This window comes from Salmo trutta, chromosome 18 (genome assembly GCF_901001165.1).
Source record: "Salmo trutta chromosome 18, fSalTru1.1, whole genome shotgun sequence".
Lineage (NCBI taxonomy): Eukaryota > Metazoa > Chordata > Actinopteri > Salmoniformes > Salmonidae > Salmo > Salmo trutta.
The window spans coordinates 2,278,817-2,296,484 of NC_042974.1; the positions used below are offsets into that span (position 1 = coordinate 2,278,817).

Below are 17,668 nucleotides of genomic sequence, written 5' to 3' on the forward strand. Positions count from 1 at the left end.
TCATGAATCAATGGCTATATAGAAGTGGCTAGCTTGTTCCTACCAAGCAGACACATTGACTACTCTTGATTGAAAGGGGCAGGTAACATCTGCAGTCCAAAGAGAGAGAATTGGACAGATTCCCATTCCTTCTCCTCCGGTTTAAAGAGAAACATCAACATGAAAAGACCAAACAGTCAAATCAGATCCAGAAGGTGTTTACTAACCTCAACTTCCTGTAGCGATGAACGGTGATGTGGAGAGGAGAGAAAGAAAGAGAGAAAGAAAGAGAGAGAGAAAAGCAGAAGGTCATTGTTAGAGTAAAGAAAAGGACATTTCCATTGAGGTGTTCCCCATTCAGAGCTTGATCCAACAGCAGCAGCAGTTAAACTGTCAACTCCTAATGCACACTGATAGAAACTATAGGCCTTAGTCTGCCTGCTTCTTATCCTGGGGGAATCTGCCTCCTTTCAGAAGACATTTGGAGAGGATTATAGAGCCCTGTTAACCCTCCCACACACACACACACGCACACACGCACGCACGCACACACACACACACACGCACGCACGCACGCACACACGCACACACAGTGTGAGGATTGTGGCCTATTAAGGAAAGGATGATCAGGTTCCACTTCTATGAGTTGGCAGGAGGTCCAATCACCACCTGGCATGGATCATTCTCTCACTGTTTACCAGCAGCTGCCCAATCACCACCTGGCACGGATCATTCTCTCACTGTTTACCAGCAGCTGCCCAATCACCACCTGGCACGGATCATTCTCTCACTGTTTACCAGCAGCTGCCCAATCACCACCTGGCACGGATTATTCTCTCACTGTTTACCAGCAGCTGCCCAATCACCGCCTGGCACGGATCATTCTCTCACTGTTTACCAGCAGCTGCCCGACACTGTCTGTCCACCTGCCATGTCTACGGTCTGTCTGTCCACCTGCCATGTCTACAGTCTGTCTGTCCACCTGCCATGTCTACAGTCTGTCTGCCCACCTGCCATGTCTACAGTCTGTCTGCCCACCTGCCATGTCTACAGTCTGTCTGTCCACCTGCCATGTCTACAGTCTGTCTGTCCACCTGCCATGTCTACGGTCTGTCTGCCCACCTGCCATGTCTACAGTCTGTCTGTCCACCTGCCATGTCTACAGTCTGTCTGTCCACCTGCCATGTCTACAGTCTGTCTGTCCACCTGCCATGTCTACGGTCTGTCTGTCCACCTGCCATGTCTACAGTCTGTCTGTCCACCTTCCATGTCTACGGTCTGTCTGTCCACCTGCCATGTCTACAGTCTGTCTGTCCACCTGCCATGTCTACAGTCTGTCCACCTGCCATGTCTACAGTCTGTCTGTCCACCTGCCATGTCTACAGTCTGTCTGTCCACCTGCCATGTCTACAGTCTGTCTGTCCACCTGCCATGTCTACGGTCTGTCTGTCCACCTGCCATGTCTACGGTCTGTCTGTCCACCTGCCATGTCTACGGTCTGTCTGTCCACCTGCCATGTCTACGGTCTGTCTGTCCACCTGCCATGTCTACGGTCTGTCTGTCCACCTGCCATGTCTACAGTCTGTCTGTCCACCTGCCATGTCTACGGTCTGTGTTATCAACGAAGACAAAGTCCTTGAAAACTAGAAAACTGTCTGGAATCATCAAAGTCAACGGATCGCACAGCACCAAAGCGGCCGACGAAGTGATTTGGATTTCCTTAACCGTTGAGTAGGAACAAATCACACTGAGTATGGACTGAGTTGGTGTCCCAAACGGGCCGATACGGCCCTGATTAAAAGTATATGTAGTGCACTACACAGGGAATAGGGTAGAATTTGGGACACAGACACTCAGTGTCACACAGAAGCATAGAACTGATGGGATAAACAGTTAGTATTTAGTGTAAAATACACCATTGAGTTAACACAGAACGTCCTTTCATTCATTCCATTTCACTGTTCTGGAATCAGTCCAAGGTCATTTACACAACAATACACACACGCACGCACGCACGCACACACACACAAACAAACACACACACACACACACCACAGCCCTACCATATTTGTTTTATCATTCACTGGCCCGCCCCCCTGCAATGTTCAGCAGAAACACAGCCCAGACCCTTCCCTTCCTCCCTTAACTCAAGCTAGTAAATAAACATGGTTCTCTGTCTAGTTAGCAGTACTGAGACCCCGTGTACAATATATCACAATGGGACGTTTACAGCCCACACAGGGAGAGCCGGAGAGGCAAAGAGGCAGGCTGCATCCCAAATGGTGCTCTATTCCCTACATAGTGCACTACTTTTAACCAGACCGCTATATGGGCCCTGGTCCATTTAGGGAACAGGGTGCCATTTGGTACGCTTCCCCACAGAGAGGCAAAGGGAGGAAGGCTGTAAAGTCTGACATCAGGTTACATCACAGAGCTGGAGCAGAGTAGAGTCGTAGGACTTCACCATTTCATTTCAGACTAGGCTGTTTCTTTAAGGTAAATAACATATTTTATGTGGTCAGTAAATTGCCCAAGTACTATATCTATTAAAGTCTATATCACCTGGTCATATATCTATTAAAGTCTATATCACCTGGTCATATATCTATTAAAGTCTATATCACCTGGTCCCATATCTATTAAAGTCTATATCACCTGGTCCCATATCTATTAAAGTCTATATCACCTGGTCCCATATCTATTAAAGTCTATATCACCTGGTCCCATATCTATTAAAGTCTATATCACCTGGTCCTGTCTATTAAAGTCTATATCACCTGGTCCTGTCTATTAAAGTCTATATCACCTGGTCCTATATCTATTAAAGTCTATATCACCTGGTCCTATATCTATATCACCTGGTCCCATATCTATTAAAGTCTATATCACCTGGTCCCATATCTATTAAAGTGTATATTACCTGGTCCTGTCTATTAAAGTCTATATCACCTGGTCATATATCTATTAAAGTGTATATTACCTGGTCCCATATCTATTAAAGTCTATATCACCTGGTCCCATATCTATTAAAGTCTATATCACCTGGTCCCATATCTATTAAAGTCTATATCACCTGGTCCCATATCTATTAAAGTCTATATCACCTGGTCCCATATCTATTAAAGTCTATATCACCTGGTCCCATATCTATTAAAGTCTATATCACCTGGTCCTGTCTATTAAAGTCTATATCACCTGGTCCCATATCTATTAAAGTCTATATCACCTGGTCCTATATCTATATCACCTGGTCCTATATCTATTAAAGTCTATATCACCTGGTCCTATATCTATTAAAGTGTATATTACCTGGTCCTGTCTATTAAAGTCTATATCACATTTACATTTAAGTCATTTAGCAGACGCTCTTATCCAGAGCGACTTACAAATTGTCTGTTAACCTGTCTGTTAACCTGTCTGCTATCCTGTCTGTTAACCTGTCTGTGATCCTGCCTGTGATCCTGTCTGTTATTCTATCTGGCATCTGGTCTTAAAATAGCATCTCTATTCTCCTGGTTTTCAGTGTAGAGGGAGAAGTGTACCAACTACCAACCTTTAACAGCAGCACAACTTAATAATGGAACTGTATTATATGGACGTGGCGTTTCAGCAAGGCTTCAGCTAGCTAAAATATTAAACCTATCATTTAAGATGACCCTTTGGAACATAGCTACTGCATTAAGTCAAAAATAGCTGTGCTATTTAAGTAGCAAACTATTTCAGAGAGGAACTTTCATAGAATCCTAGACGTGGGAAGTAGAGGTGCTGAGGGTGCTGCAACACCCCCGGAAAAATCTGATGTATTTTCCTTCACTACAGTAGTGGGCTTTTACGAGTCTTGTATTAACGAACCAATATAGCCGCCGTCTGTAGAGTGTGGGGGGGGGGGGAGTTGAGAGAGAGAGACGCTGAGAAAGAGAGAGCGAGGGAGAGGCTTGGGCCAGGGGAGAGTGAGAGAGAGAGAGAGAGGGAGAGAGAGAGAGAAAGAGAGAGAGAAAGAGAGAGAGGCTATGCGGAGGCTGGGCCAGGGGAGAGAGAGAGAGAGGGGGGAGAGAGAGAGAGAGAGGGGGGGGGAGAGGCTGGGCCAGGAGAGAGAGAGAGAGAGAGAGAGAGAGAGAGAGAGAGAGAGAGAGAGAGAGAGAGAGAGAGAGGCTGGGCCAGGGGAGAGAGAGAGACAGATTGTGGGGAGCAGTGATCAGTGGTATGATATTCACGCTACGGAGCAGAGGTCCCTTGAGTTATGTGATTCATATCATGGATAGCACCTCTCCTGCCGTTGGTCAACAGCCCTGTAATATAGCTGGTGTAAAACAGCACTAATGGAACCTGACTGGCCAGATGCTGTGTATCGCTCCTCCAGGACCACTCAGCTTGCTGGTATTAGCCTGAAAATGTCTGGCCGCAAGACTGACTGACTGACTGAGCTGCTCTGAATTCACCTCTATCTGCTCTGAATTCACGTCTATCTGCTCTGAATTCACCTCTATCTGCTCTGAATTCACATCTATCTGCTCTGAATTCACCTCTATCTGCTCTGAATTCACGTCTATCTGCTCTGAATTCACCTCTATCTGCTCTGAATTCACGTCTATCTGCTCTGAATTCACGTCTATCTGCTCTGAATTCACCTCTATCTGCTCTGAATTCACCTCTATCTGCTCTGAATTCACGTCTATCTGCTCTGAATTCACGTCTATCTGCTCTGAATTCACCTCTATCTGCTCTGAATTCACCTCTATCTGCTCTGAATTCACGTCTATCTGCTCTGAATTCACCTCTATCTGCTCTGAATTCACGTCTATCTGCTCTGAATTCACCTCTATCTGCTCTGAATTCACGTCTATCTGCTCTAAATTCACATTTGGGACACAAAGACAATACCATCTAGTCAGAGGCTCATTTCACCTGCAGCAAAGTGCTAAATAAGGAGCTGTTTGAAAGTCGCTCATATAAACATTGCCTTACATTTTTTACAGGTAACATACCACATCTTCTATCTGAAATGGGTATTCTGTCTGAAATGGGTATTCCGTCTGAAATGAGTATCCTGTCTGAAATGGGTATTCTGTCAAAAATTACTATTCTGTCTGAAATGAGTATTCTGTCTGAAATGACTATTCTGTCTGAAATGACTATTCTGTCTAAAATGACTATTCTGTCTGAAATGGGTATTCTGTCTGAAATGACTATTCTGTCTGAAATGACTATTCTTTCTGAAATGACTATTCTGTCTGAAATGGGTATTCTGTCTGAAATGGGTATGCTCCAGCAACACTTAGCACAAACACCCCACCATGCCTCCTCTAGACGGGGTGCCTCCAGACAGCAATGTCACTGAGACTTATTAGCCTGGTCACAGTGCCCTGTCACTGAGACTTATTAGCCTGGTCACAGTGTCCTGTCACTGAGACTTATTAGCCTGGTCACAGTGCCCTGTCACTGAGACTTATTAGCCTGGTCACAGTGCCCTGTCACTGAGACTTATTAGCCTGGTCACAGTGCCCTGTCACAGTCACAGTGCCCTAACAGTAATGTCTCTCCTCTCTGTCAGGGAGGGTAACAGTTATGTCTCTTTCAGGGAGGGTAACAGTAATGTCTCTCCTCTCTGTCAGGGAGGGTAACAGTAATGTCTCTCCTCTCTGTCAGGGAGGGTAACAGTAATGTCTCTCCTCTCTGTCAGGGAGGGTAACAGTAATGTCTCTCCTCTCTGTCAGGGAGGGTAACAGTAATGTCCCTCCTCTCTGCCAGGGAGGGTAACAGTAATGTCTCTGTCAGGGAGGGTAACAGTAATGTTTCTCCTCTCTGTCAGGGAGGGTAACAGTAATGTCTCTCCTCTCTGACAGGGAGGGTAACAGTAATGTCTCTGTCAGGGAGGGTAACAGTAATGTCTCTCCTCTCTGTCAGGGAGGGTAACAGTAATGCCCCTCCTCTCTGTCAGGGAGGGTAACAGTAATGTCTCTGTCAGGGAGGGTAACAGTAATGTCTCTCCTCTCTGTCAGGGAGGGTAACAGTAATGTATCTCCTCTCTGACAGGGAGGGTAACAGTAATGTCTCTCCTCTGACAGGGAGGGTAACAGTAATGTCTCTTCTCTCTGTCAGGGAGGGTAACAGTAATGTCTCTCCTCTCTGTCAGGGAGGGTAACAGTAATGTCTCTGTCAGGGAGGGTAACAGTAATGTCTCTCCTCTCTGTCAGGGAGGGTAATAGTAATGTCCCTCCTCTCTGTCAGGGAGGGTAACAGTAATGTCTCTCCTCTCTGTCAGGGAGGGTAACAGTAATGTCTCTGTCAGGGAGGGTAACAGTAATGTCCCTCCTCTCTGTCAGGGAGGGTAACAGTAATGTCTCTGTCAGGGAGGGTAACAGTAATGTCTCTCCTCTCTGACAGGGAGGGTAACAGTAATGTCTCTGTCAGGGAGGGTAACAGTAATGTCCCTCCTCTCTGACAGGGAGGGTAACAGTAATGTCTCTGTCAGGGAGGGTAACAGTAATGTCTCTGTCAGGGAGGGTAACAGTAATGTCTCTCCTCTCTGTCAGGGAGGGTAACAGTAATGTCTCTGTCAGGGAGGGTAACAGTAATGTCTCTCCTCTCTGTCAGGGAGGGTAACAGTAATGTCTCTGTCAGGGAGGGTAACAGTAATGTCTCTCCTCTCTGTCAGGGAGGGTAACAGTAATGTCTCTCCTCTCTGTCAGGGAGGGTAACAGTAATGTCTCTCCTCTCTGTCAGGGAGGGTAACAGTAATGTCTCTCCTCTCTGTCAGGGAGGGTAACAGTAATGTCTCTCCTCTCTGTCAGGGAGGGTAACAGTAATGTCCCTCCTCTCTGTCAGGGAGGGTAACAGTAATGTCTCTCCTCTCTGTCAGGGAGGGTAACAGTAATGTCTCTACTCTCTGTCAGGGAGGGTAACAGTAATGTCTCTCCTCTCTGTCAGGGAGGGTAACAGTAATGTCTCTCCTCTCTGTCAGGGAGGGTAACAGTAATGTCTCTCCTCTCTGTCAGGGAGGGTAACAGTAATGTCTCTCCTCTCTGTCAGGGAGGGTAACAGTAATGTCTCTCCTCTCTGACAGGGAGGGTAACAGTAATGTCTCTGTCAGGGAGGGTAACAGTAATGTATCTCCTCTCTGTCAGGGAGGGTAACAGTAATGTCCCTCCTCTCTGTCAGGGAGGGTAACAGTAATGTCTCTCCTCTCTGTCAGGGAGGGTAACAGTAATGTCTCTCCTCTCTGTCAGGGAGGGTAACAGTAATGTCTCTCCTCTCTGTCAGGGAGGGTAACAGTAATGTCTCTCCTCTCTGTCAGGGAGGGTAACAGTAATGTCTCTCCTCTCTGACAGGGAGGGTAACAGTAATGTCTCTCCTCTCTGTCAGGGAGGGTAACAGTAATGTCTCTCCTCTCTGTCAGGGAGGGTAACAGTAATGTCTCTCCTCTCTGACAGGGAGGGTAACAGTAATGTCTCTCCTCTCTGTCAGGGAGGGTAACAGTAATGTCTCTCCTCTCTGTCAGGGAGGGTAACAGTAATGTCTCTCCTCTCTGACAGGGAGGGTAACAGTAATGTCTCTCCTCTCTGTCAGGGAGGGTAACAGTAATGTCTCTCCTCTCTGACAGGGAGGGTAACAGTAATGTCTCTCCTCTCTGTCAGGGAGGGTAACAGTAATGTCTCTCCTCTCTGACAGGGAGGGTAACAGTAATGTCTCTCCTCTCTGTCAGGGAGGGTAACAGTAATGTCCCTCCTCTCTGTCAGGGAGGGTAACAGTAATGTCCCTCCTCTCTGTCAGGGAGGGTAACAGTAATGTCTCTCCTCTCTGTCAGGGAGGGTAACAGTAATGTCCCTCCTCTCTGTCAGGGAGGGTAACAGTAATGTCCCTCCTCTCTGTCAGGGAGGGTAACAGTAATGTCTCTCCTCTCTGACAGGGAGGGTAACAGTAATGTCTCTCCTCTCTGACAGGGAGGGTAACAGTAATGTCTCTCCTCTCTGTCAGGGAGGGTAACAGTAATGTCCCTCCTCTCTGACAGGGAGGGTAACAGTAATGTCTCTAACAGGGAGGGTAACAGTAATGTCTCTGTCAGGGAGGGTAACAGTAATGTCTCTCCTCTCTGTCAGGGAGGGTAACAGTAATGTCTCTCCTCTGTCAGGGAGGGTAACAGTAATGTCTCTCCTCTCTGTCAGGGAGGGTAACAGTAATGTCTCTCCTCTCTGACAGGGAGGGTAACAGTAATGTCTCTGTCAGGGAGGGTAACAGTAATGTCTCTCCTCTCTGTCAGGGAGGGTAACAGTAATGTCTCTCCTCTGTCAGGGAGGGTAACAGTAATATCTCTCCTCTCTGTCAGGGAGGGTAACAGTAATGTCTCTCCTCTCTGACAGGGAGGGTAACAGTAATGTCTCTGTCAGGGACGGTAACAGTAATGTCTCTCCTCTCTGTCAGGGAGAGTAACAGTAATGTCTCTCCTCTCTGTCAGGGAGGGTAACAGTAATGTCTCTCCTCTCTGTCAGGGAGGGTAACAGTAATGTCTCTCCTCTCTGACAGGGAGGGTAACAGTAATGTCTCTCCTCTCTGACAGGGAGGGTAACAGTAATGTCTCTCCTCTCTGTCAGAGAGGGTAACAGTAATGTCTCTCCTCTCTGTCAGGGAGGGTAACAGTAATGTCCCTCCTCTCTGACAGGGAGGGTAACAGTAATGTCTCTAACAGGGAGGGTAACAGTAATGTCTCTGTCAGGGAGGGTAACAGTAATGTCTCTCCTCTCTGTCAGGGAGGGTAACAGTAATGTCTCTCCTCTGTCAGGGAGGGTAACAGTAATGTCTCTCCTCTCTGTCAGGGAGGGTAACAGTAATGTCTCTCCTCTCTGACAGGGAGGGTAACAGTAATGTCTCTGTCAGGGAGGGTAACAGTAATGTCTCTCCTCTCTGTCAGGGAGGGTAACAGTAATGTCTCTCCTCTCTGTCAGGGAGGGTAACAGTAATGTCTCTCCTCTCTGACAGGGAGGGTAACAGTAATGTCTCTCCTCTCTGTCAGGGAGGGTAACAGTAATGTCTCTCCTCTCTGAGTGCATTGTAAACTCCTCTCCACTGCCAGTGATTTTCACAGTGATGGAGTTCGCTCTCCTCACTCACTCACTCTATCTCTCAAGGCATCAGCAGCTTTTGAAATGAGAGAGAATGTGAGTTGTAGCCCCACAGCCGTTATCCACACAGAAATTCATTAAGAGCGTTTCAAAACGGAACTATATGGATCTGTCCAGGCCTGTAGAATGCACAATAGTGAAGCAGAGTGGTTTCTCACCTGGACATGAAAAAGGGAACTAAAGTGTATCATTCAGTCCAGGTCTGGACATGAAACACAATTTCACAGCTGAAATATTTTGCCATTTTTCTTTTATCTCTCAAAGCGATTCCTGGGACGGCTCTCTGAGACGTGGCAGTTTAGACGTTCCCTGTTTCTTTCATTCAGCCATGACCATGAAGACAGACACACAAACACACACAAAAAAACCCTCAAGAAGACGTCCTGCCAAACAACATTTGGTTTTCTGCCATTGGCTGAACATGACCTCATTTCAGGAAGTTGCATCACAAAGACGTGTTGTGTTTCCTCCCACATGCTCTAATGCTCAAAGTCTTCCTACTCGGGACCTCTAATCACGGAGCAATGTGGTACATCAAAAGACCACACACACACACACACACACACACACACACACACACACACACACACACACACACACACACACACACACAGTACAGTACTGTAGGTGCAGCAGGAAGGAGCGAGGCTCTGCATGCTCTGAGACATCCTGTAATTGGAGAAAGATTCTGAGGAAAGGATTCCAGCAGAAAACTAGCCTCCTCTCTTCCTCTCCACTCTTCTTCTCTCCATTCAACGGCGTTGTTTAGCAAATGGAGGTGAGAGAGAGACACACACACTCCTTAGGGATCGCAGGTAGCTTCCGCGTGAGGAGTCTATCGGAAAGTATTCAGACCCCTTGACTTTTTCCACATTTTGTTAGGTTACAGCCTTATTCTAAAATTTGGGGAGTTTCTCCCATTCTTCTCTGCAGATCCTCTCAAGCTCTGTCAGATTGGATGGGGAGGGTTGCTGCACATCTATTTTCAGGTCTCTCCAGAGATGTTCGATCGGGTTCAAGTCCGGGCTCTGGCTGGGCCACTCAAGGACATTCAGAGACTTGTCCCGAAGCCACTCCTGTGTTGTCTTGACTGTGTGCTTAGGGTCATTGTCCTGTTGGAAGGTGAACCTTCACCCCAGTCTGAGGTCCTGAGCGCTCTGAAGCAGGTTTTCATCAAGGATCTCTCTGTACTTTGCTCCGTTCATCTTTCCCTCGATCCTGACTAGTCTATCAGTCCCTGCCACTGAAAAACATCCCCACAGCATGATGCTTCCACCAGCACGATTCCCTGTAGGGATAGTGACAGGTTGGTTGAAAGTGAAAGAAATGGCTCTGAAGTGTTTCTTCTGTGTTTTTCTTCAGTTCTAAGTCATTATGCAACAATGTTATTCTGTGTGACATTTCAAATGAATGACAACAACATATAAAGTGCAGTACTTTTGAACCAAAGCCCTACGGACCTGTTGAAAGCATTACAGACATAGTCATATTCTCTTCATCTGATTTATAATGTAATCTAAATCCCCAAATGAATTCAGCTGGGATTAAAACAGATATCTACTGATTTGTAGAAAGTTTGGCTCATTCTTATCACATTTGGGGGTGTTTTCTCATGGTTTCCAATTGGTAGTTACAGTCTTGTCCCATCGCTGCAACTCCCCTACGGACTCGGGAGAGGCGAAGGTCGAGAGCCGTGCGTCCTCCGAAACACAACCCAGCCAAGCCACACTGGGTCTTGACACAATGCCCGCTTAACCCGGAAGACAGCCGCACGAATGCGTTGGAGGAAACACTGTACACCTGGCGACCGTGTCAGCGTTCACTGCGCCCGGCTCGCCACAGGAGTCACTAATGCACGATGGGACAAGAACATCCCTGCCGGCCAAACCCTCCCCTAACCCGGACGACACTGGCTGCGACAGAGCCTGGACTCGAACCAGGATCTCTAGTGGCACAGCTAGCACTGTGATGCAGTGCCTTAGACCACTGCACTACTCGGGAGGCTGTTTTCTCATTCTTATCACATTTGGGGTCGAAATGAATTAGGCTTACTGGCTAGGTCATATGGAGACAGATTGTTTTCCATTTATAAACTGTTATTAATTATCATGGAATGGCTGAGAGCAAACAATGATGATAAACACCACAGTGTGTGTGTGTGTGTGTGTGTGTGTGTGTGTGTGTGTGTGTGTGTGTGTGTGTGTGTGTGTGTGTGTGTGTGTGTGTGTGTGTGTGGTCATAGGGATCCTTACAGGACACTAAATCACAGGGATGCCAAGGTAAACACACTCACTGGCTAATTATCTGTCTGTCTGTCTGTCTGTGTGGGGAATGAGAACAAATTACATTGTGCTGGCCCCTGATAAATGTCAGTGGTGGAAAAAGTACCCAACTGTCCTACTTGAGTAAAAGTAAAGATACCTTAATAGAAAATGATTCAAGTAAAAGTGAAAGTCACCCAGTAAAATAATACTTGAGTAAAAGTCTAAAAGCATTTGGTTTTAAATATACTTAAGTATCAAAAGTAAAAGTATAAACCCATTCAAATTCCTTATATTAAGCAAACCAGACGGCACGATATTCTTGTTTTTTTTATTTACGGATAGCCAGGGGCACACTCCAACACTCAAACATCATGTAAAAACAAAGCATTTGTGTTTAGTGAGTCCTCCAGATCAGATGCAGTAGGGACGACCAGGGATGTTCTCTGTTTAGTGAGTCCTCCAGATCAGATGCAGTAGGGACGACCAGGGATGTTCTCTGTTTAGTGAGTCCACCAGATCAGAGGCAGTAGGGATGACCAGGGATGTTCTCTGTTTAGTGAGTCCTCCAGATCAGAGGCAGTAGGGATGACCAGGGATGTTCTCTGTTTAGTGAGTCCACCAGATCAGAGGCAGTAGGGATGACCAGGGATGTTCTCTGTTTAGTGAGTCCACCAGATCAGAGGCAGTAGGGATGACCAGGGATGTTCTCTGTTTAGTGAGTCCTCCAGATCAGATGCAGTAGGGACGACCAGGGATGTTCTCTGTTTAGTGAGTCCACCAGATCAGAGGCAGTAGGGATGACCAGGGATGTTCTCTGTTTAGTGAGTCCACCAGATCAGAGGCAGTAGGGATGACCAGGGATGTTCTCTGTTTAGTGAGTCCACCAGATCAGAGGCAGTAGGGACGACCAGGGATGTTCTCTGTTTAGTGAGTCCACCAGATCAGAGGCAGTAGAGACGACCAGGGATGTTCTCTGTTTAGTGAGTCCTCCAGATCAGAGGCAGTAGGGACGACCAGGGATGTTCTCTGTTTAGTGAGTCCACCAGATCAGAGGCAGTAGGGACGACCAGGGATGTTCTCTGTTTAGTGAGTCCTCCAGATCAGAGGCAGTAGGGATGACCAGGGATGTTCTCTGTTTAGTGAGTCCACCAGATCAGAGGCAGTAGGGATGACCAGGGATGTTCTCTGTTTAGTGAGTCCACCAGATCAGAGGCAGTAGGGACGACCAGGGATGTTCTCTGTTTAGTGAGTCCACCAGATCAGAGGCAGTAGGGACGACCAGGGATGTTCTCTGTTTAGTGAGTCCACCAGATCAGAGGCAGTAGGGACGACCAGGGATGTTCTCTGTTTAGTGAGTCCTCCAGATCAGAGGCAGTAGGGATGACCAGGGATGTTCTCTTGATAAGTGTGTGAATTAAACAATTTTCCTGTCCTGCTAAGCATTCAAAATGTAACGAGTACTTTTGGGTGTCAGGGAAAATGTACGGAGTAGAAAGTACAGAATTTTCTTTAGGAATGTAGTGGAGTAAAAGTACAAGTTGTAAAAAAATATAAATAGTAAAGTACAGATACCCTAAAAAAACTACTTAAGTAGTACTTTCAATTATTTTTACTTTCAAGTACTTTACACCACTGGATCTGGTAAATCTTCCACAGTAACTGGTGGATATTAAAACAGTACTACAGACCACACTCTGGGGCCCTTCCCAAACGGCACTCTATTCCCTACGTGGTGCACTACTTTTGACCAGGGCCCCCATAGGGACTAGGGTGCCATTTGGGATGCGACCTCTGTGTATTGCTATGAGGCAGAAGTACATCAGGCCTCAGTGGGATTGTGCTGCCGCTCTTTCAGCCGAGGAGAAAAGCTGCTGGTGATTTAGCTGGCTGGCCCGTTGCTGCTGTACGATCTGCTTGATTAAGGTCAGTTCAATATGACTGCGTACTGCAGATCCATTACACTGCCAACTTTGCAAATGAACGAGTTTGTCCTATGAACACACACGCACACACACAAAACACACACACTATAAACACAGCTTTTGGACACGCAGGGCCAACACATCATGTCCTTGTCATCTCGTTAAGCATCTCAAATGGCACTGTATTCCCTATATAGTGCACTACTGTTGACCAACAGTAAATACTGAGGCCAGGCAGAGCCTGAATGCACACACACACACACACACACACACACACACACACACACACCTCACAGTAGGGGTCCAGATGCCAGGGTATTGAGAGGGTACTAAGAGTAGTCTGGATACTAGTACATGATAAGAATGATTGTCAACATTGTAGTGACATTAGAAGAGGGTCAAAACAAGGAGAGGAGATGTTAACGTTTCACATTTCTCTGGGCAAGAGAGTTACTTCTACAGGTTCCAATCTGTCCCTTTACTGCTGCTGTTTCCACATAGAATACATTTCTGTCCTAAAGGCCAGCAGAAACCCCCCAGTGTCCTAAAGGCCAGCAGAAACCCCCCAGTGTCCTAAAGGCCAGCAGAAACCCCCCAGTGTCCTAAAGGCCAGCAGAAACCCCCAGTGTCCTAAAGGCCAGCAGAAACCCCCCAGTGTCCTAAAGGCCAGCAGAAACCCCCCAGTGTCCTAAAGGCCAGCAGAAACCCCCCAGTGTCCTAAAGGCCAGCAGAAACCCCCCAGTGTCCTAAAGGCCAGCAGAACCCCCCAGTGTCCTAAAGGCCAGCAGAAACCCCCCAGTGTCCTAAAGGCCAGCAGAAACCCCCCAGTGTCCTAAAGGCCAGCAGAAACCCCCCAGTGTCCTAAAGGCCAGCAGAAACCCCCCAGTGTCCTAAAGGCCAGCAGAAACCCCCCAGTGTCCTAAAGGCCAGCAGAAACCCCCCAGTGTCCTAAAGGCCAGCAGAAACCCCCCAGTGTCCTAAAGGCCAACAGAAACCTCCAGTGTCCTGAAGGCCAGCAGAAACCCCCAGTGTACTGAAGGCCAGCAGAAACCCCCAGTGTCCTAAAGGCCAGCAGAAATCCCCCAGTGTCCTAAAGGCCAGCAGAAACCCCCAGTGTCCTAAAGGGAAGCAGAAACCCCCAGTGTCCTAAAGGCCAGCAGAACCCCCAGTGTCCTGAAGGCCAGCAGAAACCTCTCAGTGTCCTAAAGGCCAGCAGAAACCTCCAGTGTCCTGAAGGCCAGCAGAAACCCCCAGTGTCCTAAAGGCCAGCAGAAACCCCCAGTGTCCTAAAGGCCAGCAGAAACCCCAGTGTCCTAAAGGCCAGCAGAAACCCCCCAGTGTCCTAAAGGGAAGCAGAAACCCCCCAGTGTCCTAAAGGGAAGCAGAAACCCCCAGTGTCCTAAAGGCCAGCAGAAACCCCCCAGTGTCCTAAAGGCCAGCAGAAACCCCCCAGTGTCCTAAAGGGAAGCAGAAACCCCCCAGTGTCCTAAAGGCCAGCAGAAACCCCCCATGTCCTAAAGGCCAGCAGAAACCCCCCAGTGTCCTAAAGGCCAGCAGAAACCCCCCAGTGTCCTAAAGGCCAGCAGAAACCCCCCAGTGTCCTAAAGGCCAGCAGAAACCCCCCAGTGTCCTAAAGGCCAGCAGAAACCCCCCAGTGTCCTAAAGGCCAGCAGAAACCCCCCAGTGTCCTAAAGGCCAGCAGAACCCCCCAGTGTCCTAAAGGCCAGCAGAAACCCCCCAGTGTCCTAAAGGCCAGCAGAAACCCCCAGTGTCCTAAAGGCCAGCAGAAACCCCCCAGTGTCCTAAAGGCCAACAGAAACCTCCAGTGTCCTGAAGGCCAGCAGAAACCCCCAGTGTACTGAAGGCCAGCAGAAACCCCCAGTGTCCTAAAGGCCAGCAGAAATCCCCCAGTGTCCTAAAGGCCAGCAGAAACCCCCAGTGTCCTAAAGGGAAGCAGAAACCCCCAGTGTCCTAAAGGCCAGCAGAACCCCCAGTGTCCTGAAGGCCAGCAGAAACCTCCCAGTGTCCTAAAGGCCAGCAGAAACCTCCAGTGTCCTGAAGGCCAGCAGAAACCCCCAGTGTCCTAAAGGCCAGCAGAAACCCCCAGTGTCCTAAAGGCCAGCAGAAACCCCAGTGTCCTAAAGGCCAGCAGAAACCCCCCAGTGTCTTAAAGGGAAGCAGAAACCCCCCAGTGTCCTAAAGGGAAGCAGAAACCCCCAGTGTCCTAAAAGGAAGCAGAAACCCCCCCCCCCCCAGTGTCCTAAAGGCCAGCAGAAACCCCCAGTGTCCTAAAGGCCAGCAGAAACCCCCAGTGTCCTAAAGGCCAGCAGAAACCCCCAGTGTCCTAAAGACCAGCAGAAACCCCCAGTGTCCTAAAGGCCAGCAGAAACCCCCAGTGTCCTAAAGGCCAGCAGAAACCCCCAGTGTCCTAAAGGGAAGCAGAAACCCCCAGTGTCCTAAAGGCCAGCAGAAACCCCCAGTGTCCTGAAGGGAAGCAGAAACCCCCAGTGTCCTAAAGGCCAGCAGAAACCCCCAGTGTCCTAAAGGCCAGCAGAAACCCCCAGTGTCCTAAAGGCCAGCAGAAACCCCCCAGTGTCCTAAAGGCCAACAGAAACCTCCAGTGTCCTGAAGGCCAGCAGAAACCCCCAGTGTCCTGAAGGCCAGCAGAAACCCCCAGTGTCCTAAAGGCCAGCAGAAATCCCCCAGTGTCCTAAAGGCCAGCAGAAACCCCCAGTGTCCTAAAGGCCAGCAGAAACCCCCCAGTGTCCTAAAGGCCAGCAGAAACCCCCAGTGTCCTAAAGGCCAGCAGAAACCCCCCAGTGTCCTAAAGGCCAACAGAAACCTCCAGTGTCCTAAAGGCCAGCAGAAACCCCCCATTGTCCTAAAGGCCAGCAGAAACCTCCAGTCCTAAAGGCCAGCAGAAACCCCCAGTGTCCTAAAGGCCAGCAGAAACCCCCTAGTGTCCTAAAGGCCAGCAGAAACCCCCAGTGTCCTGAAGGCCAGCAGAAACTCCCAGTGTCCTAAAGGCCAGCAGAAACCCCCAGTGTCCTAAAGGGAAGCAGAAACCCCCCAGTGTCCTAAAGGGAAGCAGAAACCCCCAGTGTCCTAAAAGGAAGCAGAAACCCCCCCCAGTGTCCTAAAGGCCAGCAGAAACCCCCAGTGTCCTAAAGGCCAGCAGAAAACCCCCAGTGTCCTAAAGGCCAGCAGAAACCCCCAGTGTCCTAATGGGAAGCAGAAACCCCCAGTGTCCTAAAGGCCAGCAGAAACCCCCAGTGTCCTGAAGGGAAGCAGAAACCCCCAGTGTCCTAAAGGCCAGCAGAAACCCCCCAGTGTCCTAAAGGGAAGCAGAAACCCCCCAGTGTCCTAAAGGGAAGCAGAAACCCCCAGTGTCCTAAAAGGAAGCATAAACACCCCCCAGTGTCCTAAAGGCCAGCAGAAACCCCCAATGTCCTGAAGGGAAGCAGAAACCCCCAGTGTCCTAAAGGCCAGCAGAAAACCCCCAGTGTCCTAAAGGCCAGCAGAAACCCCCAGTGTCCTAATGGGAAGCAGAAACCCCCAGTGTCCTAAAGGCCAGCAGAAACCCCCAGTGTCCTGAAGGGAAGCAGAAACCCCCAGTGTCCTAAAGGCCAGCAGAAACCCCCCAGTGTCCTAAAGGGAAGCAGAAACCCCCCAGTGTCCTAAAGGGAAGCAGAAACCCCCAGTGTCCTAAAAGGAAGCATAAACACCCCCCAGTGTCCTAAAGGCCAGCAGAAACCCCCAATGTCCTGAAGGGAAGCAGAAACCCCCAGTGTCCTAAAAGCCAGCAGAAACCCCCCAGTGTCCTAAAGGGAAGCAGAAACCCCCCAGTGTCCTAAAAGGAAGCAGAAACCCCCCCCAGTGTCCTAAAGGCCAGCAGAAACCCCCAGTGTCCTAAAGGCCAGCAGAAAACCCCCAGTGTCCTAAAGGCCAGCAGAAACCCCCAGTGTCCTAAAGGCCAGCAGAAACCCCCAGTGTCCTAAAGGCCAGCAGAAACCCCCCAGTGTCCTAAAGGGAAGCAGAAACCCCCCAGTGTCCTAAAGGGAAGCAGAAACTCCCAGTGTCCTAAAGGGAAGCAGAAACCCCCCAGTGTCCTAAAGGGAAGCAGAAACCCCCCAGTGTCCTAAAAGGAAACAGAAAACCCCCAGTGTCCTAAAGGGAAGCAGAAACCCCCCAGTGTCCTAAAGGGAAGCAGAAACCCCCCAGTGTCCTAAAGGGAAGCAGAAACCCCCCCAGTGTCCTAAAGGGAAGCAGAAACCCCCCAGTGTCCTAAAGGGAAGCAGAAACCCCCCAGTGTCCTAAAGGGAAGCAGAAACCCCCCAGTGTCCTAAAGGCCAGCAGAAACCCCCCAGTGTCCTAAAGGCCAGCAGAA

The 17,668-nt window shown here is 48.9% G+C and overlaps 1 protein-coding gene across 2 annotated transcripts in view; it reads right to left on the minus strand.

Moving 5' to 3' along the window:
- The window catches only part of LOC115152738 (testican-2), a 104,909-nt gene that overhangs the window by 63,253 nt on the left and 23,988 nt on the right, over nt 1-17,668 (minus strand). For both annotated transcript variants that reach the window (XM_029697508.1, XM_029697507.1), the window contains exon 2: nt 207-215. In XM_029697508.1, the coding sequence (XP_029553368.1) occupies nt 207-215 (9 nt within the window). The remainder of the gene's footprint in view (nt 1-206; nt 216-17,668) is intronic.